The 24,081-nt window shown below is 39.1% G+C and overlaps 3 protein-coding genes across 3 annotated transcripts; 2 read left to right on the top strand and 1 right to left on the bottom strand.

Moving 5' to 3' along the window:
• The first annotated feature begins 3,487 nt into the window (after window positions 1-3,487).
• On the top strand, window positions 3,488-7,185 carry LOC137951903 (probable WRKY transcription factor 57). Its single transcript, XM_068798881.1, has 4 exons — window positions 3,488-4,106; window positions 5,162-5,302; window positions 5,867-6,250; window positions 6,434-7,185. The coding sequence occupies exons 1-3, from the start codon at window positions 3,739-3,741 to the stop codon at window positions 6,228-6,230; spliced, it is 873 nt and encodes a 290-aa protein (XP_068654982.1). The 5' UTR covers window positions 3,488-3,738; the 3' UTR covers window positions 6,231-6,250; window positions 6,434-7,185.
• A 5,301-nt stretch (window positions 7,186-12,486) lies between these two features.
• Window positions 12,487-13,031, bottom strand: LOC137951249 (uncharacterized). Its single transcript, XM_068797835.1, has 2 exons — window positions 12,911-13,031; window positions 12,487-12,710 (listed from the first exon to the last, which is right to left on the bottom strand). The coding sequence occupies exons 1-2, from the start codon at window positions 13,029-13,031 to the stop codon at window positions 12,487-12,489; spliced, it is 345 nt and encodes a 114-aa protein (XP_068653936.1).
• Window positions 13,032-19,209: 6,178 nt separating this feature from the next.
• LOC137952335 (uncharacterized) lies at window positions 19,210-21,021 on the top strand. Its single transcript, XM_068799473.1, has one exon. The coding sequence runs from the start codon at window positions 19,397-19,399 to the stop codon at window positions 20,984-20,986; it is 1,590 nt and encodes a 529-aa protein (XP_068655574.1). The 5' UTR covers window positions 19,210-19,396; the 3' UTR covers window positions 20,987-21,021.
• Window positions 21,022-24,081: the final 3,060 nt, after the last annotated feature.

Consider the following 24,081-nt stretch of genomic DNA (forward strand, 5'->3'; position numbering starts at 1 on the left):
CGGAAAAGAAAAACCATGCCCTGGTGAGACAACGCTCTATTGCTTAAAGATCCTAAAGAAATTTAAGAGGGGAAAAGATGAAGATTTGGATGTGGTTATCACTCAGAATTTTCCTTTGTGAAGGAAATATTTGAGCAGCAAACAGGACGGCTCACATGAATATTTCTCTACATAGGCTAGCAGAGTGAGGAAAATAGTACACAGCATCAAGACATCATATACGGCCACCGATGAAGATAAGCAGATGACGCTCAGAATGATAATCATCATAAAGAATAGCGAATGCATAATTGTACAATTAAAGAGGGTCAGTGTTTTCTTACAAGTCAAAATTCCAACTTTTACTATGGCCTTTAGCTACCAGTGGCAAGCAATATGACCTAATTGAAGTTTCCATATCATATCCCTGGATTTCATTCTAGTTCTACCTATGTCACTGAACTGCAGTGCAACAATATATGACCACAAACCGCCCCTTTTGCCACAGCTACATAGAGGAGGGCAGGCCTTCTTGACACTTGATACGCGTCAAAAGATTGGATTAGACTGACCCACTGTGTCGTCCCCAAAGGAAACCAAGAAAACCAGAAAGGATTGTGTGGAACCTAATCAACGATCACATTGTTGATTAATATTTGACCAATATTGTTTTATAATGAAATAAAAAAACTATATAGAATTGGAAGTATGGAAATTGTCTTTTAGTTGAGTCATGGGTCAACTCTCATGTCATTTTAGAACTGAGACAACCAGGCTAACTAACTGATATGAAAACAGCTCTTCCTCCTATCACTGGTAGCTCCAAAAGACCCTAAGCTCCACAGAATGATCTAATTCACAAGAAAGAGGTGAGGGCAACTACCAACTCCTTGACAGTGTAACCACTGTTTCTGAGAAGATCATAAGCAACTTGCACGTTTAAACTTTAAAATCCTTAATGGAATGGTTAAGATTGGAGCTTCAATCTCATAGTAAAAATCGTCTCTGACAACCAACATAAACTGGGTTTGAATTATCTGAAAGATCAGCTGATCAATAGTTACACTGAATTCTCCTGAGACGATTTTGATTTCAGTAATGGTCTAATCCAACTCTTTGTTTTTTCTGTAGGCATTTTGGAAGCGCTTCCTAACAGTCAAATTTTTATTTTTAACCTGTCATTCCAACTCTGTATTCTCAAAGGATGAGGAACGAGTAAAAAAGCATGCAGAGGTGAAGTGAGAGCAAACCGTTAAAACCAAAACTGATGTTGCTTCAAGACAGCCGTAAGTGTCCCTGAAACAGAAGTACAAAACAAAACAGTGAATCACAGATACGACAGAAGAAACAGATTAAAAGATCTGATCGATATCGTCGAGTATCTTCCGCTGTCGAAAGAAGACAAGCTCTTGTTTTAAACGACAAAAAAAATGGGCTTACATGCACAGAAGCCGATCCAGAAAGAGGAAGGTATTAATATTTAACACAGAGAAACGGAAGATTTAGGCATTTGATCAGATTAAAAAATGATTTCTGAGAATTCTCTGTTTTCTCTCCGACAAGGGAATTCGGTTTTGATATCTATTTTTGCGATTTGAGAAAGAAAAGGGGATCTAGATGACCCAGGGATCAGGGTTTTGACTTGGGGTTAGTGAGTAACCGTGGTAAAAGTTAACAGGTGACGAGTGACGACGTGGTAATTAAAATTTGTATTTTTTAACAAAATCAAAGCCAACTGACCCACCTTGACCTGGCCTAATCCATGCATGGACTTGGTCAAATTAGCCAAAGGTCGGTCACATAGCACAACATATTACAGGGGCACACAACTTACTCCTTGGTCTCTCCTCTTATTGAAGTGAAAGGGGCCTATGCCCTCCTCTCTGCCATGTAGGAGCCAAAAGATGGTGGAGAAACTTTCCTCAATAAATAATAAATAAGAAGTTAAATTCCCAAACCTTCAATTCTTCGATTCTTATTTGGACAAATAATAGATTTACTTAAAACCAGATGAATAGGCCGATTGGTCCAATCCGACCATAAATCGGATTGGTTGAATCAGACCAGTTCGATAATCATTGTTAGAGACTTGAATTTTTTTTTGTTGGAGGAGGAATTTACGGTGAAACCCGATACTTGCATGAAAAACATGTATAAAAAATCTAAAGGTAGCATCACACTTTGGTCCAACCTACACTTGAACCCGGTCAAACTCAGTTAAATCAAAACCAACCATGTTACAAGTTTGATGTGTGTGTGTGTGTGTGTGAGGGGGGGGGGGGGGGGGGGGGGGGGGGGTCTTTGAAGAGGGAGGGAGTTGGCATACCCTTACAACTAAGGTTTCTTAATTTTTGTCAAATATTGAGGTCATTTGCTTGGGAGGAGAGAGAAAGGGGTAACCCACCCCTCCCCTTGTCTTGACCAAGTAGTGACATTACGTCCCTCCTTAGTCATGTCATTGGAGGAGGAAGAATGTGCTATCCTCTCTTCTTGTTAATGAGAATGGGACCAGTTTGTCTCTCCCCGTTTTCCTCTTTGTTAAAACATGGATTGCAATTTGTGCTCTTTATTTTATTTTTAGTTTTATTTTTTAAATATTTTACTCTCTATGATTATATCCACATTTGATATAATCCGTTAATCCTATTTAAAAATTAATTATTTTCAAAACCAAGTATTCTAACTAGACAGTGACATCTAAAAGTAGCGGTGGGCGTCACATCTAATTAAATAGAAAACCTAAACTAATCCAAAAGAACTTGGTTTCAGGTTTCCGTCTCCTCTACAATGTAGGAATGAAGGTGAGGGGAAAAACTCATGTAGGTTTGGATTAGTTCGGGTCATCGTGAACACTACCTTAGCGGTCATGTACTTTATCTACCCTTAAAAATTAAAATAGCTGACTATATTATTTAATATTTTTTTAAATTTATAAAATTTATAAAATATAAATTAAAATTAGAATGGCCACCACCAATTGACAGGTATTTTCTAAAGAACATCTACCCTAAGCGAGGAGGCTATATTTAAAATTATAAACATAAAAATAATAATTAATTCTATACTTTATAATATTTTAAATATTTATTAATTCGAGGGTAGATCAGGTTTTGAAATCATTGAGTGGAGAACCGGTTTTTGAATTGGTGCAGGTCATATGATGGGACCACGTCATTGATGTTCCGGACCGGCGGTCTCCCGTCTCCCAACTTAATTAACTCCCAACTGTTGATGGCAAATGCCAAGTACCGACCGTCCAGCGACTGTTGCGGAGGGGGTTGCTGACCATATAACTCTATCTACATGATTAACTCAATCTTGGGCGTCCAATGGAACGATCATGATTAAGTGGGCCATGTTACCAGATTCCTTGTGGGCCCACATAAACCTTTTAAGAGCAGGAGTCACACCGCGTCTCAATAAGATATCATCATTTTGTTCCGTACGTTTGCGTTGACGGCGAGGCGTTTTCTTCTTTAGGGGCTTTACTCCGCGTTTTTCTCTTTTTTCGTGGGAAGAGTGTATCGATCTGATGACGAGCTTCCAAAAGTTCAAAACCCTTCCCCGGGAAAATTGATCTTCTTGCGAGCGGAGGACGGAAGACGGGAAGAGATCACTGAAACCCTGACACTTTCTGATTTTGATTTTTCTTTGTCATTCGCTGAAAAATTGCAGAGGCTTGATTGAATGAGGTCGTTGCATATCTAACGCTTGGATTGTTCTGGCTTTGTAAGAGACGGTAGCTGCCGGGTTCATGCTATGGATGAAAAGGAAGGTAGATCTAGGGACTTCAACTGGACATTTTCCGGCGAGGCAGAGGCCGGGAATTCTTCTAACTATTTGTTCGACGAACGAGAGGGAAGTATCTTAAGCGAGTTTGGGTGGAATCTTCCATTGGCGTCTGGTCTAAATTGCGAGGCGAACGGTCTTCCGGTGTTCGATCCGACTGATGTTCACAGTTCGTCCTGTTTGGTGGAAACATATGTTAAGCCGGAAAATCAATTGTCAGCGGTTCCGTCGCCTTCGACGACTAAATCCGGGGATACTATTCCGTCTATTTCTTCCAGCTCGAGCGAGGAGCCTCTGGAAAAGCCGCTGATACCTGATGAGAAATCGGCAGAGATAGCGTGAGTGGTTTTCCGAATTTTAGTGGCAAATTCATAATAAGGGATTCTCTGCGGGTGAATTTCTGGCCCATACAAAAAAAGAAAAGATTTTCACAAGAAATATTGAAATTTTATTCCAAATTCTTGGACGTCTTTGAAGCTAGAAGTTCGAATTGGAGGGCAGCAACTAGCAATTAATAGCAAGGAGAATCTGTGCACCTCCAGAACCGATGCCTTGCTGTTATTTCACAAGGAAAAAAAAAAAAAGGACAAGCGCCTGTTCTTATTACCAGGAAAGCACAGGGGCACATCCGGAACCTGAAATGTCCCTCCGATGATCGGCGTTATTGCTGCGGGAATTGCGTTCTGGATAACGCCGCTGTTTGTTTTTTGTTTTCCGGATCACTTGAATACTTGAGCATTTTTAATCATTTTTTAGAATAAAGTAAGCAAAAAGGCGCAGGAGTGTAAGCAATAGTCCACTCTTCTTGCAGATATTATTTACTTTTAGTGATGGAAAAAGGATTCGTTAGTTTTGCCATTTTCTTTTCTAATTTCGTTCTTTTTCCATTTATCTTGTTCAGGAAATCTGTGCCTTGCTTCTGATTTTGTGTCAGTGGAAGATTGATTTGTCCTCTTCCTAGTCATTACTAACTACTTAATCTGAATCATCCATTTCTTACAGCTTTCTAGAGTTCAAAATTGGAAATTAGCCGATAGTTCTTGATTGATACAGGAAGCTCTTTCTGTAATTTGTGATCCTGAGTTTCTGGTTCAGATCATCTTCTTTTATTTGTTTCCTGTCTCCTTGGCCGCCTGGGCATATGGTAATCTCCTGAAATTGTTTGCCATGCAAAAGGCCTTTTTTTCTTCCGTAGACGTGATCTTGTTAAGAAATTAGTTGCAGGCGAGTGCAAGTACTCGAATATATATATAGGCTACAGATAATTAACTTTTTTTTTTTTTTCAATTTAGATATTTGCTGTAATGGTGATAATTGAATATTAGATCGTGGCTCATAGTTCATATATCTTATTTTCTTCTGTAAATTACATCTGCTTTATACTATTGCGCAGGAACGACAAGAAGAAGGGGCACAAACGTTTACGCCTGCCCCGATTTGCATTCATGACTAAAAGCGAAGTTGATCATCTTGAAGACGGCTATAGATGGCGGAAATATGGTCAAAAAGCAGTGAAAAACAGTCCTTTCCCAAGGTAGCTACTACTTGTGCGTCTTGATTCAATTCAATTCATGGAAGATTTAGTCTTTCTTGAATATTTCCATGCTTTTTACCGATTTTGTCTTAGTTCATCCGCCTACTTTTTACCATGACAGTATGTATAATCTTATTCTTCTTATTCCTGAGCATTCTAAGCATAATTTGTCCAGTCGAGCAGAACTATTCCAAAACTTTTACCATGTTCTTAGACTGAAATTTCAATTTTCATGTCTCCAAGGCTTTAAAGAATGTTATTTATACCCAATTCTTGAAATTACATATGTGCAACTATGTTGGTTTGTTAACCAGAAATTTAGCATTTTTTCTTCCCTCAAATTAAGGTCATGAAGTCTCAAAGAATCTCAAAAAGGAGTTGTAAGTTTAAAGAGTATAAATTAGGGTTTGTTTTATGGCAACTCCCACACTGAATGATGTTGTTCTTGAAATCCCTCAAGCGATGAAGAAGCTCTAAAGATTTTGTGAAAACTTACTCTTGAAGCTTCAGTTTGCATTTCTGGTCTTAGCATAGTCTTACTGATCAATTTACTTCGGATTTCAGGAGCTATTACCGTTGCACGAACAGCAAATGTTCAGTGAAGAAAAGAGTTGAACGATCTTATGAAGATCCAAGCATTGTCATCACCACATATGAGGGCCAACACTGCCATCACACCATAGGATTCTCACGTGTGATTGCCAGTCCTCACGAAACCTTGTATGCAGCTCAGCAAACTGCTTCAACTTCATTATACTTCCCTACGAGGCAATTCCGGATTGGCGATCCCATCAACAATACACAGAAGTTTCACAGGTCCCCTCATGAAGCGGGACAAGCAAGGGCTGTGCTCAGTCAAGACCCACAAATTCCCACTGATGAAGGCCTTCTAGATGATGTCGTGCCACCTCTAATGCGCAAGAGATGAGGACAAGCCGACGATTAGAGGTATTTACTAGATTGTGTCAGCTTTTCTACCTCACTGCGCTTGCTTTCTTCTTTTGTATCTCTGCAACAGTAGTACGTAAAAGCATCAATGGCGCATAAATATAAAAAGGTTTTAGAGTTAGTAGAAGCAACTGAGGCTTTATAATCTCCCCGTAGTAGTAAAAACTGAATTTCCTGCTGTAGATATCCGAGTAATTCCGAAGGCGTCCATGCGGAGCAGTCCAGTTACACAGTCAGGAGACTAAACTTTCCAACGAAACCATATCTGGTGTTGGGCATGGCTAGACGTTATATTTTTCGTTCAATTTTGATTTTGGAAGAAATGAAGTAGTAGCTAGTAATGTTATCGTTAAGTTCTGATAAGTTGAGTTTCCCCTATTGACGTTGGAACAAACCCGAAGTGCCCAAAGCGACGAAGATGAGCGAAAGATAGGAGTACAGTTCTGTTTATGACTTTTATGTAATTCAATGGCTTCATTCCAATATTATTTGATAGAGACATTACATGTGAAAGAAAACGTCTCCAAAGCGAATGATTACTTGCAGGGAGGATCGGAGAGAGAGAGACAGATGGTCCAGACTCCCTCCAGCTTCGAGCGCGGAGTTTTCTGCGGAAATCGAGGTTGCTTCTGGTGAGGTAAAACTAGTAAAGTCTGATTCCTGGTTTCCATCGAACAGCGACCCTACACGTTTCTGCCATTCTGTTTCTATGCCCTTTCCTGTCGGCGCAATATTCCGCCGCGTCCATCGGGGAACCGGTTTTGAATTTTGATTCCACCAAGGATCTGAATGATTCCTCTCCCGGTCACGTGTGCTTTTTGGCCTTTTTGTTTTTTTCGTTTCATCAAGTAATTTGAGTTTGAATTTTGTACTTCTGTAAGTAATATTTAAACACATTATGTATGTCGTACTCGGTGCTCTTAGTTATACTTTTAAACCGGTTGTTGAGGCAGCTGGTGCTTTTGATACCAACACCTTTTATACCTTTTTTACTAGACTTATTCAATGGTCATTAAGTAATTAGCTCTTAAGCTTTCATCACTCTTAAGGTTTCATCCAATCTTTTTCTTTGTATGAAGGTCTTTAGGGTTTAGGGTTTAGGGTTTAAGGTTTAAGCTTTGAGTAACGGAATAATTTAAGCTTTGAGTAAGTTTACTAACAGAGAGCAAATTAATAAGAAAATTAGGCACGTTTAACACATAAAAAAGTGACACAAAGAAGGTGGGAGTAGTGCCATTACCAACCATTCTAGAGGTGGAGACATGTGTGCTAAGGTAGTAAAAAGGTACTATATGTAATTTTGAAAAAGAAGATAAAGTACTTCACATGTGTGCAAAGGCACTTGAATCAATCACCTAAGAGGGAGATGAAGAAGTCAATAAGGCACACATACTTGTTTTCTAAAGCTATAAGGCATTGCATGCATGGCATCATGTCTTTGAGCAAAATTTTTAAATTCGTATTTCTCATCATTAAAAAGAGGAGAAAATGTTAGATCAATGTCTCAAGAGCCTTTGTTTGTTCCTAATTTTGATGTTGACAACCAACATGCCATGCAAGTTGAGTTTTGTAAAAAAAAAAAGGTGATTTCTATCAATTGGCCAAAAGTAGTCGACTACATTAGTATGAAGAAGCGTTGCTTATGAGTGGAAAGTGCAGTCAATGACATTGGTAGATGTAATTGACTAGAGCTCCTAATATTTTCAAGCAGATGACTACATGGGCCATAGTTGACTATATGTGCATGCAAGGAAAATCATAAAGGTAGTCGACCAATATGATAGTAGTCAGCCACTTCCACAAGGCCAAGGCAAAAGCAATCGGCTACATCACAGAAGAGTAGTCGACTACAGAGAAATAACATGACTGGTATTTTTTAAGTAGCCAACTACATGACATGCAGTCTACTGCATCAAGTTCTAGAAGCAATCGACAACATCTTGAGCAGTCGGCTACGTGTCTCAAATAGAAGCCAAAGAATTTTTTAATGTAGTCGACTACATCCAACACAATCATGGTGTAGAAATTTCAAATTCTCAACTTTGTAATCTTATTTGTGGACTATGTAGATCTAATTTTTTTTGTAAATGACCTAACATTGTGACAAGTAGCAAAAATAGAATGCAATGCACATTTTTCATATTTTTGCACATAGATTTTATGAGTTTTAAAAAATCCTAAAACTATTATTTTTTTAGCACTAACGACTAGCTTTTTGAACTTTGGATATAATTATTTTTAAAGATCTAGACCCAAACTTGTTCCCGACATTTTACGAAGTCAAATTTCAAAGTGATCTCTCTCCCATACTCAAATTTGAGATTCTTGTTCTTCTAAGCTTTGAATACAAGTCAAAATATAAGTAATTCCCTCTTGATCTAAGTAATTATGTGCTCCTAATTTTAAATCTTGAATCAAGTACTTGGTTTCTTATTTTTGCATGTGTATTCCATTAAATTTCATATCATTTTGTGTTTGTCATTGCACATTGAAAGCATATTCAATAGAATTCCCATTAAAAAATATCCTTACAAGCATTCTTTAGGTCATATATTTTCATGTCATAATAGGATTGAGCTGCTATTGCATTTGTAGAGTCATGTAGGGTCAGGTGTAGTATTTTGTGTTGTTGAAGAAGCCATATCAAGAAGTTTAGGATGAATCTCATGCAAAACATTTCATGGAGTCTAAGTTGAATCTCATACAAGACAAGTCTAATAAGAGAAGTAAACTTAATGGAAAAGATTGGAATTTAAGAGGATGTTTCCTAATTATGTTTTGTCTCTCTATGTTTAATTTTTGCAAGTTATATTTTGGGTGTAATTGGGAAGATCGGAAAAGTTTATTTTAGTAGGATTCAAGTTGTTTTTCTTTATGAAAAGGACATGAAGTAACAAAGAATAACATGTCTCATATTTTTCCTTGCATTTCAATATACACGTGCACTCTTGACTCGCTCTTTTTTCACCTCTTCTTTCCACATTTTCTCTTCTTCTCTCTCTCTTCATGCTTCCTCCATGAAACCTAACATGGTATCAAAGTGGGCAAGGTTCTAACATGGAAAATGAGAAAAAATGGAGAAGAAAGAGAGGAAGAAGAAGAAAAAAAAAAAAAAGGAAAAAAAAGAGATTTTTTTTTCATTTCCACCTCCTATTTTTCATTAGATTTTACACTATACGGAAAGAGTCTAGTTTCCAACGCAAAATAAAATTTTGTAATTAGATTTTTCTAAAAGGAGAAATCAACATCGAAAATAGTAAAGGTCAGACAACAAAAAAGTTTTAAGCAATAGTAAAAAGCTTCAATTTGCAAGAAATTTTGTGCCATCAAGACCTAGAATTTATATAAAGAATTATATGTCAAAAGAAGACTCTATGAATCTTATTTTTTAACCCAATGAACTTTTTCTCAATCCAATTTTTCAGAGAAAGATATCAACAATGGAAGAATCAAAGGTCAAGTTGGAAGTAAATTACTTGTGAAAAACTGATTCTTTAGCACCCATTCCTTTTTTTTTACACTCCACATTTATGATAAATTTCTCATTAGCGTCCTTGTTTATGACATGTAATTTTGATTTTTATTAGAATTTTTAATTAAAGATAAAAAATTTAGTCAAGTTTCCTCCTACACCATCTTTCCCTCTCCTTGTAATCTCACGAATTTAATTCCTTTTTTTGACAAAGTCTAAAATTTTTGAACTAGAAAGTCTTGTTTGTTCATTCTAAATTCTAAATATATTTATCTTAACTCTTCTAATTCTATAATTTCTTTCTTGAAAATTTTCTTTCAAAATTGTTGAAGTTGTGTTGAAAAATAATTGCCTTACACGAGAATTATGTTTTAGCAATGTTTTTATTATTATGTTTCATATTAAAATGTGAATTATGTTTTAGAAAAGTTTTTATTATTATGTTCCATTCAAAACTTTGCTTATTAGAGTTTTTTATTAGTTTCCGCAATCAAATAAGTTCACAGAAGAATTATTTTCTTATCTCTCTTGAGCCAAACTTGGTCACTTTTTATACATCTATTGGTCTAAAAGTGTTTTCGTCATATTTGGAAGTATGAAAATCTGCATTGTGCACCTCCTTCCATTTAAACTGTGAGAGCTGCTATCTTTCTAATTATACCCTTAATTCCTTAAAATACTTTCTTTAATTTATTTTTTTATAATTACTTTAGGGCAATGCTTATATATCCATTATCTACATGGCATGCCCTATAACCACCTTAATTCAATTGTTTTATTCTTGTTACCCAAGTGATATACACAATTCTGGGGGTACCTTAAAAAAGTGAATAGACTCCTTCATTGCCCAAAAATGGGGTCGGGCCTCTAAATTTGAGCGTCTATTTTAGATTGAAGGTAAAATTTTGCATTAGACTAGGGGTGATTTTTCTTCTTTCAACAATATGTTTTTCAAGTTGGGTTTCTTAACAAAGAACAAAGAGATCTTCAATTTGAGAAGGAGAAATACAAGAAGAAGTACATGTATGAGGTAACAAATAATGAAGGATTCCATAAATTGAGGTTATCAAATTTTCTATAACTAGAATATCCAAGTAAAGGGGGGAACAAGAAAAAAACTATATGCAAGATATGGACAAGAATAAGATGAATCAAGGCAAGGCCACAAGGATTCCATTTTTCAAGCCACACAAGATCAAATTTTTTTTTCAACCACTCAAGTTTCTTGACAAAGATTATTTGCAAGTTGAAGTTATAAACTCTAGATTAAAAGGGAGTGTTGAAGAAGTTATAACTAGAAGTTTAAGATGAGTCTCATGTAAATTATATCTCTTAAGTTTAATGGAGTCTAAGCTAAATCTCATGTATGACAAGTCTCATAAAAGAAAGGAAAAGTTGGAATTTAAGAGGATGTTTCATAATTATGTTTTGTCTGTTTATGTTGAGTTAGCAATTTATATTTTGTTGGAAAGTTTGGGCAACATTTATTTTTAGTAGGATTCAATTGTATTCCTTTATAAAAGGACATGATTTAAGAGAGAATAACACATCTCTCATATTTTTCCTTACATGTCAACATATACATGCTCTCTTGGTTCTCTCTTTTCTCTCCTCTCCATTCCACGTTCTCTTTGTTTCTCTCTCTTTCATGTTTTCTCCTTGAAACCTAATATATGCTTACTTTGTTGTAATATCAACCTAGTAAGAGGCATTATTGAGCTACATTTGAAAAACAATTGTTACAATAGGAGAAGGTATTTCCCCAAACCAGTTAATTTTATTCAATTGGACACAACATATTTATACAAATTCGGTGTCTCCAATCATGCCTTAAATCTCACCTTCAATTATGCCTACAACCACGCCATAGTAGATTTTTTCGTTTTGATTCTATGAAAGATTTCCTCATCTGATAGAAAGCTCAAACAGCCCACACCAACAGTCCACCTCAAGTTGGTGCGTAAAGATATCTGATGCCCAACTTGCCAAGTGAGTTGTATAAATTCTTGGTGTAATATGCCATATATCCTCTATTCTTGAGTGCGATCAATGGAAGTCTATTTGTGCGATCCGATTCAGACGTTCGGATCGGTAATTCGGTTCAATCAAGTCTGGTCCGAGTCAAATCTGGTCTCATCGTCTTCTTCGTCGAGAGCACTTCCGAACTGTGCTCTCACGGGGAACCAATGATTAATTCAAGACAATCTTTGGTGACGGGTGACGACAGAACGTCTACAGTGACAACATAACGTCTTTGGTGATGACAAAGTGTCTTCGGTTTTGTGGTAACGACATATCGTGTTCGGTAATGTGGTGATGACAGAGCGTCTTCATTTACGGTGATGACAGAGTGTCTTCGATCACCGCGATTACAGAGCAAACCTGCTCTGTTCTTCTCCTTTTTTTTTCTTGCCTTCTCTTCTACTGATCCTCGTCGGGGTGTTTGCCCTCTCTTCGATGGAATGACTTCAACGCCTGCGCAAGCACCGCCATGTCCCTAGGGCTAGCCTATCTGATTTTGCCTTCTGGCTGATCGCGTCCACCATGCTCAGGTAGGTTTGGCACTGCACAATGAAAAATCGTCCATCAGCTTGCATCCACACCTTTTTGGGCGCCGCGTTCTACACCTGGGCAATACCTTCTGTAAACTCAGGATCCTCACATCGATACCTCCCTTCTGGTCCAATTCCAAAGCCCTTGGGATCATTAAAAACATTCTCAAGCAGCTGGCTCCTTGCAAGACGAGGGCTTGCATCAGCCAACTCTACTGTTTTTCAATAATACCGTCAATCTTCTTCTCAATACCCTTTAATTCAGATTCTTCGGCTAGATTGTTCTCAGTGAGATACTTCTTGGAGGCCACAATGGGACAATGAGATTCATTGGCTCGAACTAGTGCACGCGTGGTACGAGGCCTCATCTCCCGTACTTTTCGAGGAGGCATCTCAAAGTGCTCCAGCGGTCGATCCACAAATGGATGCTCACTTTCTGCAAAGATCCTTAATTTTTGGTGCTAGTCATCACGCAGTTTATTTCGAGGAAGCATGCGTAGCACAACTTTTGTGAATAACTTCTGTAGGATCCTTTTCCAACTGGTGCTTTAAACTTCTTTCCTTCCCATCACAGAAATATCTTTTGCATTAACCACAATGCACATGTCCCCATCTTCTCTGTTGGTTTATCTTTGCCTTGAAGAACAGTTGATATTTGAGATGCCAATCTCCCAAGAATCTGGCCTTTCGCATCAATTACACGCCATCTTAGACCTTCTAAATTGATTTGTCTCAGGCCCACCAATGCCTTCTTCATGTTCCCGCTAAACGATTCAATTGGGGCTGCCATTTTTCTCCTTCTCTATGGCCACTATAACAAAAACACTACCAAAATATAACTAATTTTACCTCCAGAGCTTCAGTGAGACATGGTTAGTCTTGATATTGAAATTGAAAGCTAAAAGCTTATGAGAATAGACATATGAGAGGTGCAAACCCTAGTAGATCGTACAGACGTAATTCTCGCTCTCTTCGATCTCTATTGTCAGAAGTGCCACCACTGTGGATCTCGCCACCGGTGGACCCCTTCGCCAGGACCCACCACCGTTTTCAGCCATATTCTGCAGAAACACTTTTTATCCTGCTGCACCACCCAGGTACTCATCGGGGTTCCGAACGTACCAATTGGATCCTTCTGGCATCTCGACACGAAACTCGATCAAGTTATCCTCCAAACCTCGAAGCATCTTCGACTAGTCCAGATCCAGGCTCCGCCGCCCGGCGATGCGACGTCCTATGTGATAGAGATCAAGATGATCAGGTTAAGAGAAGTTGTGATTGTCTCAACTTCTAACTCTACAGTCATGTACACGTGTAACTCTACATTCATGTAAATCATTTATCATTCTGTAACTATAAATACATGTATCAAACAAAGTCATATAATTGGGAAATATTCTTTTTAACTTTGTTCTATATGGTATCAGAGCTTATGATCTAATATTTTTTTCTTCTCTCTGCCGCTCCTGCCATCGCCACCATCGACGATTGGTCCCCGAGCCTCGACACCCTGATACCGAGCTCAGTCTTTGGTCTTCTCTGCTGAGCCCCTCCACTCTGTCCCGCAAGGTCTCTGTAGAGCCCATCTGAGCCGATGATGCACACTATCGTTGTCGCTGCCGCTACCACCGACGACTCCGTCGTTCGCCTCAGCCAGCCGCCGCATGCCACCATGGCAAGCCAGAGTTCCAACACTCTGTTTTTCTCATTCGCCCATTGACGGTCCTACGTCGTCGTGACGTCGCTGTTGTAAACAGTCGCCGGCTGAACCTTTCGTCGCCGTTGAAAGCTTCCGTTGCCGGTGAACCTTCCATCGCAGTTGAAAGTTTCGCTACCAAGCCCGAACAGGCAGCCTCACAGCATCGCACATCGCGGTCGCTCGCCGTTGCTACTCGTTGCCGCTTGAGGCCGCCCGCCGCTGTACAACGTCGCCACTAGCCACCACGACGAGCAAGGTACTTCTTCCTGATTTTTATTTTCCAGCGACCTTCGATTTAATTTGAGGTCGGTTTAATTTTCGAGAAGAAGAACAAGTTACGCACGTGTGATTTTCACATGTGCAAATTTCACACGTGCAAATATTACACATGATTTCCATACATAAAAATAAATAAATTTCATGGATTTTCATAATTCTCGTGTTACTATTCCCAATGCTCATGACCCAACCACACCGTTGACTATACTCCACATCCACAAATTATGTTAGCTGGAAAGCTCAGATAGAGGTTATTCTTTTTGGTTATGATCTCCTCATGTTCGTTGATGGTTTTTATTCTCTTTCGCCTGCTACAAAGATGATCAATAATCATGCCGTTCCAAATCCCGAAAACACTACGTGGCTTCGTCAGGATAAACTTATTGTTTGTGCTCTTATTGGTACTCTCATACCATCTATTATTCCACTTATCACTCACTCAAGCACCTCTCATGAAGTCTGGACTATTTTGGCCACTACATATGCTTGACCCTCGCGAGGTCACATCAAACAGATAAAGGAGCAACTCAAACATACCACTAAAGGATCTTAATCGATTTCCGAGAATATGCACCATATTAAAATGAGAGCTGATGAACTTGCAGGCCTAGGCAAACCCATGGATCAAGAGGATCTCACTGAGGCAATTTTGGATGGGCTTGATGATGAGTACAAACCACTTATTGATAATATCAATGGTCGTGACACACCCATATCTTTTAATGAGCTGGATGGAAAAACTCATAACCAAAGAAGTCTTGCTTCATGTTCAACAAGTTCACTCCTCTCCGTTTCTAGTTTCTGCAAATCCTGCCAATGCTAGGTCCAATTCTGGTAGGACTGGTAATCGCAATCACAGACAGCAAGGGGCACCTTCATCACACTCACAACCAGGTACTACCTCCGGTATCCACAATATAGTCAATCTGGATGGTCGATCTCAACCTCGCCCTTATCTTGGTCATTGCCAGTTGTACCGGGAAAAAGGACACAACGTTCCACAGTGTTTTGTCTTTCGCCAGATGCAACAGCCTCTGCCACCTCCCCAGGCTCCTCGTACCACCTCACATTGGCAACATCGTCCTACGACATCATGGCAACCATGTGCTCATCTTGCAACCACCACCGCTTCTGTTGGTTCTCCTTTGCTTCTGGATAGTGGAGCATCGCACCATGTCACCACAAACTTGAGTAATCTCTCTCTTCATACTCCTTATGATGTTACTGACGACATTATGATTGGTGATGGAATGGGTCTTCCTATTATTCACATTGGTTACAAATCTCTCTCTACACCCTCTCGTACATTTTTATTAAATAATGTTCTTTGTGTTCCCACCATGCAAAAGAATCTTATTTCTATTTTTCAATTTTGCCAAACTAATCATACTTCCATTGAATTCTTACCTACTTCTTTTCGTGTGAAGGATATTTGTACGGGGGTAACACTTTTGCAGGGTCTAAGTAAGGATGGTGTGTACGAATGACCATCGTCCCCAGTCCAGTCTCCACCAATAATTGCTTTCTCTAGTGTCAAGACCACTTCATTTGCTTGGCATCATCGTCTAGGTCATCCATTGTCTCCGATTTTATGACATATCATGTCTACTTTTCAGTTAGATTTATCTCATCATCTAAATTTTAATTTTATTTGCAATTCTTATCAGTGCAATAAGAGTCACAAATTATTTTTTTTCCACTCCACACTTGTCTCTTCTTCCCCTCTTGATATTATATTTTCGAATGTCTGGACCTCTCCAATTTATTCTATTGATAATTTCAAGTATTATGTCATTTTTATGGATCATTTTACCAAGTATATCTGGTTTTATCCTCTAAAACAAAAATCACATGTACTTGATACCTTTATCCGATTTAAATCTATAATTAAAAATTTCTTTGGTAAACAGATTAAGACACTCTACTCTGATAATGAGGGGGAATACAAAACAATGTCATCCTATTTGGCATCCAATGGTATCTCTCATCTTACGTCTCCTCCTCGTACACCTGAACACAATGGGTATTCTGAACGACGACATCGTCACATTGTAGAAACAGGTTTGTCACTTCTTTCGCTTGCCTCTATACCTCTTTCTTACTGGTCATATGTTTTTTCCACTATTATCTATATCGTCAACCGGCTTCCCACATCCACATCCAAACTTTATGGCAATCCTCCTAACTATTCTAAACTACGCAGTTTTGGTTGTCGTTGTTATCCATGGCTTCGGCCATACTCTTCTCTCAAACTCACTCCTCGTTCCTCTCCGTGTGTTTTCTTAGGGTATTTTACTACACAAAGTGCTTATCTATGTCTTGATCCCACTACATCTCGTCTTTATGTGTCGCATCATGTTAAATTCGTTGAGTTTATTTTTCCCTTCACTTCATTCCCATCTTGACCGCCCCTCATCTATTACACTCTCTCACTGGTGTTCCTTTGTGTCCCTCCCGGCTACTGGCACACCCTCTGCAGCTTCGATTCCTGCGACCCCGATTGACGATCCCTCTCCATCATCACTTCCCCCTCCAACCCATAGTCCCACTTCGGCTGACCCGCACCCATCATCTCTATCTACTTCATCACCCCCCGTGTTATTGCCACCAGATCCAAGAACAACATTTCCAAATCCATCCAAAAACTAAACCTCACAGCCCAAGTTCCTGCATATGCCAATAGTGAATCCACAACTATAAGTCAAGCTCTCACCAATCCCGAATGCCAGGCTATGTCTGATGAGTATGATGCTCTTGTTCAGAATAGTACATGAGAACTTGTTCCCTCGGATCCGTCGCAGAATCTGGTTGGTTGCAAATGAATTTTTCGTACTAAATATCATTCTGATGGTTCCATTGACAGGTACAAGGCTCGTTTAGTTGCCAAAGGGTTTCACCAGCTCCCTGGAGTTGATTATCCTGAAACATTTAGTCCAGTTGTCAAGCCTACCACTATTCGCATTGTTATTAGCCTTGTAGTAAGTCATGGTTGGTCGCTTCGCCAACTTGATGTTAATAATTCGTTTCTCTATCTGATGATGCATTTATGACACAACTAGAAGGTTTCATTGATCGTGATAATTTGAATCATGTCTGTAAATTTCACAAGGCTATCTATGGTCTTAAGCAGGCACCTCGTGCTTGGTATCATGAGTAACGCCAGTTCTTCATTATCTCGGGCTTCTCCAACTCTCATGCAGACTCATATCTATTTATCTCACATATAGGTTCAGATGTGGTGTAAATTCTGGTCTATGTTGATGACATTATTATTACAGGAAACAATGATCAAGCTATGACGACATTTATTCACCTACTTGCTCATAGATTCTCACTCAAGGATCTTGGCCCCTTGGCTTATTTTCTTGGTATTGAAGTTGTTCCTCATTCTCAAGGCCGTCTTCTTTCTCAACACCGGTATATCTGTGATCTCCTTGCTCGCACACGCATGACCAATGCAAAGCCTGTCGCTACACACTTGCATCTGAATATTTAATGGTTGTTGGAAGTTTACAATATTTGTCTCTCACTCGCCCTGACATTGCTTATGTGGTAAATAAGTTATCTCAGTTTATGCATTGCCCCACCACTGATCATTGGGATGTTGTCAAACGTTTGTTATGATATCTTTGTGGGACTCTAGATCATGATATCGTCTTACATCGACAATCTTCTTTGTCCCTTAATGCGTTCTCTAATACTGATTGGGTAGGTAAAAAAATGATTTTACTTCAACCGGTGCCTATATTGTTTACCTCGGTCACAATCCTATCTCTTGGAGTTCTAAGAAGCAACGGACTGTAGCTCGATCCTCTACCGAGGCAAAATATCGATCTGTTGCAACCGTTGCAGCTGAAATTCGTTGGATTTGCTCTCTTCTCACTGACCTTGGTGTTTTTCTTCCACAACAACCGATCCTTTATTGTGACAACATAGGTGTTATCAATTTATGCTCCAATCCAGTTTTTCACTCACGAATGAAACATGTAGCTTTGGATTATCACTTCATTAGAGAATACGTTCAGAGTGGTGCTCTTCGGGTGACTCATGTATCATCTACTGATCAATTAGCCGATGCTCTTACTAACACTTTCTCTCCTTGAAGACCAAGAGTGGAATCTCCTCTCGGACCTTCATCTTGTAGGGGCATGATAGAGATCAAGATGATCAGGTTAAGAGAAGTTGAGAATGTCTCAACTTCTAACTCTACAATCATGTACACATGTAACTCTACATTCATGTAAATCCTTTATCATTCTGTAACTATAAATACATGTATCAAACAAAGTAATATAATCAGAAAATATTCCTTTTATCTTTGTTCTATACTGTGAAGTCTCTGATTCTCCATCGCACCAGTTTCAAAAAGTGGGTTCTTTAGGGAGTAAATTAATGGAGGAGATTTAAGAGGAAAAGAAATGGAGGCTAAAACTTAAAAATCCAGAAGGAATAGTAGGGGCAGTTAGTTTAAGTAGGGACTTTACGTTATGATGCTAAAAAAGGAACGTAATGGGAAGAGATATTGGCCGTCAGATGGGGTGGCGTAGGATTCGCAGCTGAGAACACGTGCTGCGATCGTTCCTTTCATCTTTGCATCTTTGCTTCCATGCATGGATTTCTCCTCCAACGATAGGTGCAGCCGGGGTGTGTGTGTGTGAGAGGGGAGGAGAACAAGAGAGGAAAGCTCTCTGCCCTCTTTTCCTGATTTGGGTGGTGAAATCATCGTCCTTAGTTAGAATACTGCATGACCCGTCTGTTGGAATTTGATTTTTTCTACATTTTTGGAAGTTTTTATTGTATTGACGAGGAGGGTACAGAGAGAGAGAGACACACAAAAGGAGGTTGAGTTGGTTCTTTCGTTCGGGGGATCTTGCTCTTGGTCAGGGGAATGGTGAAATCGGAAACGGGTACTGCTCCGATGAGTTTGAACAGCACGAGAAACCTGTGATCTGACTCGATTTTCTTGTTAGATATATAGCTGGTGATTCCTTCTTCTTGATCTGGGTTTCTGCTCGTTCATCCGCAGTTAGTGGAGAGGATCAAGAAAAGAGGCATTCTTGTTTGCTTTGTTCAATGATTTAAGCACTTTCTTTTAGTTTACTCGTCTGGGTTCTTTTGTTTAGCTGTCATTTGGATTGGAAGTAATGGATGAAGAACAAGCGCAGAAGCATTGTTGCAGAATCTGCAACAAGAAGTTCCTTTCTGGAAGATCTTTAGGCGGTCACATGAGGTGCCACATGACAGTGAACTCGTCTGAAACAGAGGAGGAACTCGAAAAGAAAAAAGTTCCTGTTAATTGCGGAAGCATTACTAAGAGCTGCGCGGGCTTCGAAGGGTACGGCCTTAGAGAGAATCCGAAGAAGACGTGGAGGTTCTCTGATTCGCCTCATGCATCCCAACAAGGGAAAGCGTGCAAGGAATGTGGGAAAGCATTTCCATCGTGGAAGGCTCTGTTCGGTCATATGCGATGCCACTCTGAGAGGTCCGCACAAGAAGATTCATGGAGTGGTGGTGGCGGAGATGGGTCCAGCAAAATGGTCTTGGACGGCCACTCTGACAACGAAGGTGTGGCTCCGAGGAGAAGAAGATCGAGGAGAGCCAGGTACGGAGATTCTCCTTTTGTCTCTATTGCAAATGGGTCTTCCTCGATTTCAGAGATCGAGCAAGAACAAGAAGATGTTGCCATCTCTTTGATGATGCTTTCCAGAGATCTGGGTTCTTGGGGAGGCATTATTTCAGTTGCAGAGTTCTCTGATAACAATTCTGTAGTTCTGGAGGTTCGTTCATCTGCAATTGTTAAGGGGAAGGTTGAAAAGGATGGGGATCCGTTGCTGAAAAAGAAGGGGAATTCCAACAAGAAAAGATCTGAACCTGGCCTTTCTGATGGTATGTCTCTGAGAAATCTAAGCAGGAAGGTCGATTCAGATGTTTCAGACGATTGGTTGAATCGGGTCGACCAGTTTGACGAGAATAAACTCGACTACGAAGTCTCCGATGAAGAGAAGGTGAAATTGCGCAGAAATTCCTGTAAGAAGAATGTAGGATCAAACATGGATAGAAGCGAACTGGGAAGTGATTTGCCGAAGAGGATTGATTTTGATCGAGTTGGTTCGATCAAAAGGGCAAATATTGATTCTTGTGAAACTGAATTGGGGGGGAGCGAATTCTTGAAGAAAGTGAAATATGAGGCTACTGTGAACGGGATGGGGAAAATTCAGAGCAAGAAAAGCGGGTTCGAGTGTACCACCTGCAACAAGACTTTCCACTCTTATCAAGCTCTTGGTGGTCACAGAGCTAGTCACAAAAAGGCAAAAGGCTGTTTTACTTCAAAAATCGACAGCGCTGAAGCTAGCTACGAGGAAGAAGAAGGTTCTCCGAAGCAAGTAGCTACTAATAAACTCAAGACTTGCAGCATCGAAAACTTAATTGAAGCAGGTAAAAGCAATGAAGCGCAGCTAAAGAAAGTGAAGAGCCACGAATGCCCAATCTGTTTCAAGGTTTTTGCTTCCGGTCAAGCTTTGGGTGGTCACAAAAGGTCTCATCTGGTTAGCAATTCAGTTGCCAGAGATGAAAATCGTCAAACCATTGTTATCCAGCAAAAATTGTCTGAAATTCCTGATCTGCTCGACCTTAATCTCCCTGCTCCAGTTGAAGAAGATAGAAACGGGTGTAAGTCGTGGTGGGTTGGTGGCAACCACAAACAGGAGCCGTTTGTCGGTTTGAGTTCCAATTGAGACACCAAACTGAAGACGGAAGATTGACTGTACAGAAGAAAAGTGAAGAAATTTTATTTCATTAATTCTTTACAGTTTCTGAAATTGCAATTAACACTTCCTGCTGCTTGAAATTCTTCGAAATTTCCAGTTCAATATATGTTGTTTGTAGTGTTAATGAAGCTCAAATAAGGAGATTAGCACCTGTTGTTGCAAATTCAAAGTTCACTAATCATTTTGTATCTGAAACTGGAGCAGTTTAATTGAATAGAAATTTGTGGTCACTATCGCAAGCTTCTCACATGAATTGAGGCAGAAAATCATTTCCAAAACGAATCTCTAACGTTCTAGAGTTCTTAGAAAATCCACCAAATACTCATGAAAATCATAGAAAAAATGTTTCAAATATGTGGCCTGAGCTATTGATTGCAATCTGGAGATCTAACAAGAAATTGAACTCCCAAAGTTTGTGTTAGTGTGCACAATGAAAAATGTGGTGTAAAATGCAGATATATTTTTTATTAAACAAAATATTTTGATATATCTGACTCTCAAAAAATAAAATTAATACAAATATAACTCAAACATGGCTGGGAGGCGCGAGGGAATTGCACTCGCTCCCCCGTGCTGCACGTGAGAATATCTAAGTTGTTAATGTTTACATAATATAATAGTTATTTATTAATTTTTAACTACTCAAATAATTTATTAACTATTTAAGTATTAATCAGTAAACATATTTTAGTAATTTATATTACAACTATTATGTTTTATTTTTATTACCATAAATTCAACATTAATTATAATGCACATTTCACTATTATACCAATCATTAATCATTAATAATTACCATGATTTGATCAATGAATTATTTAGGTGTCTCCTATCAACCACTAATTAGTTATTACTTACTTTATAAACTACTTCAGTTACTTACTAGAAATTAAATATTAATTAACTCTTCGTTGTTAATTACTATTAACAATGGTAATGTTAGATTTCTCTGAAAATTCCACCTGGTTGCCTTGAAAATAATACCAATAAATCACACAAGGAAACATTTGAATGTGTGGAAAATGAGGAAAATCATAAGGTATGCAAAGAAGGGGGTCTGTTTCGTCTGCTGATGTCTGAGGGCTATGACGACAGAGAACCAACTGCTGCCATGCTGAAAAGTTGTTTGAGCACCAAAGAATGAAAGAAAAATTGAGAGAAATGAGGGGGAAGGAGAGGAAACAACAAGCACGGGAAAAGACATTATAGAGAGACTATTAAGTACCAAAATCAAACACGAAAATTACACAGGATGATAAAAAAAGGAGGAAGAAGATGAAACCGAGAGAGGAAGAGGGGGGGATGGGGACTAAGAAGTGCCACAATTACCTCCCAAGCAGTGAAAGACATAGGATGGATATAAAACTGGAAACAACAAAGGTCGTCAGTGCTGGGGAAGGTGAGAGGAAGAGAATCGAGCGCCGGAGACAAGTCGCACAGAGGGCGATTGAAATCGCCAAAGGTCGATCGCGAGCGAGAAATTTTTTTTTTTTCTTTAATACTCTTGTTCGACAAAGCCCTCCCGACAGCCCCAGCCCGAGCGCCCGATGTAATTGAAGGAGGGAAAGTGAATTAAAAGCTTGAGGGCACTAACAGGGCCTAAAGGAAACAATTAGGTGGTATACCTTGGTTTTCACCTCCTTTTCCTCCTAATAAGCTTGTTTGCAAGGATCGCTTCCTCCACTTTTGCCAGGATAATTTTCTCCATCTCCCTTGATTAATTGGTTTCTTCTTGTTTAAGATAGAAGAAGTATAATTTCACATGATCCTATGTAGGGATTTTAGAGGAGAGATTAATGGAAAAGGTGTTTAAATTAGAATAACCAGAGAGGTATCTATATAATCTCTGAAACTCTATTCCTCTCTGGCCCTTGAATTGCCTAGTCCACTAGTGAGCAGCAAATCCATGATTTAATGTCTACAAAATTATGAGCTTCTTGATGTTTATTCTCTGCTTACTTATCGAACTTCATGATTTTGGGAGAGAAAACTAGTTCGGTTTCCCCTTTTCTGGGTGACGACTGTGTGAAACTGCTGATTGCCACTTCCAATCATCCCCTCACCTGCGCCCCTCCCTCGTCAAATCCAACTAAAATCAAGTTCAGACGAAGAAGAGGAAGCAGCACTGAAGCAGCTGCGGCGGTCCTGGCAGCTCATTTTCCCGGACTAAAACTCCACTTTGCGACAAAAAAACAGACAAACCAGTAGTTGTCCAAGACGACACATCTAATAGCTGACAAACACTTTGCAGCCACATTCACAACAGCTGATTTGTTCACCTGACACCACTGTCTTTGCAAAATCAGAGTGACGCTCTTCAGTGGGAATGCTAGATTCATTTCTCCTGGAATTACACTCTGGGATCTATCTATATCTGGAGTTAGGTACCAAATAGATACGAACTAGGAAGATCAAACACAGTTGAGAAATGAGAGTTCTGAGAGAGAGAGAGAGAGAGAGAGAGAGAGAGACCATGTGCTCATAAACTTCACAGGTAAGTAGTCGATAAAGAAAATAAGGAGAGAATAAAATTTTTACCAACAGCACCCTCTGAGATCACATGATTTCTTGCATTTTTAAATTTGCTCTAATCAGCTTAATCTAACGAGTCCATTCATGAATCTGGAAAAATATTCAACCATCCTGCTGCTTAGTTGTCCAACTACTCATTATAACATCAGTTTCAGCTAACATGTTTCCAAGCAAGATTTTCAAATTTCCATGAAGGTCTTAAAGATCACCCAGAGATTTTCTGTCTTCGATATAACAGACAGCCTCTGGGTAAGAGGATTCTATCTCCTTCGTTCAGAAAAGAGTCCAGAAATTTAAATGAAAAGATTATATCCTCTGTTTCTGTTTAATTTCCTTGGGAATTTCCAAGAGAATGGAAAACAGAAGCTAAGAATTACTCTTTTGTTACCAAATAGAATAAGGGTTCTCAGAAACACTGAGGCAGGTTGTGGAAATTCTCAGAATCTCGTCAAAAGACAAAAAAAAAAAAAAAAAAGAATTCAATTAAACCGCTCCAGTTTCAGATACAAAATGATTAGTGAACTTTGAAT

The sequence above is a fragment of the Aristolochia californica genome, unplaced genomic scaffold, assembly GCF_029961685.1.
Source record: "Aristolochia californica isolate CCGP_79_NKW_82.1479 unplaced genomic scaffold, dmAriCali1.0.hap1 SCAF_15, whole genome shotgun sequence".
NCBI classification, from domain to species: Eukaryota; Viridiplantae; Streptophyta; class Magnoliopsida; order Piperales; family Aristolochiaceae; genus Aristolochia; species Aristolochia californica.

Bases quoted from the DNA above. Each gene is read 5' to 3' on its own strand.
- LOC137951903 (XM_068798881.1), top strand. From the start codon at position 3,739: ATGGATGAAAAGGAAGGTAGATCTAGGGACTTCAACTGGACATTTTCC. The intron at 4,107-5,161 runs GTGAGTGGTTTT...ACTATTGCGCAG, and splicing joins GAGAAATCGGCAGAGATAGC to GAACGACAAGAAGAAGGGGC. The intron at 5,303-5,866 runs GTAGCTACTACT...TTCGGATTTCAG, and splicing joins AAAAACAGTCCTTTCCCAAG to GAGCTATTACCGTTGCACGA.
- LOC137951249 (XM_068797835.1), bottom strand. From the start codon at position 13,031: ATGAAGAAGGCATTGGTGGGCCTGAGACAAATCAATTTAGAAGGTCTA. The intron at 12,711-12,910 runs GCAAAGATAAAC...GGATCTTTGCAG, and splicing joins AATATCAACTGTTCTTCAAG to AAAGTGAGCATCCATTTGTG.
- LOC137952335 (XM_068799473.1), top strand. From the start codon at position 19,397: ATGGATGAAGAACAAGCGCAGAAGCATTGTTGCAGAATCTGCAACAAG.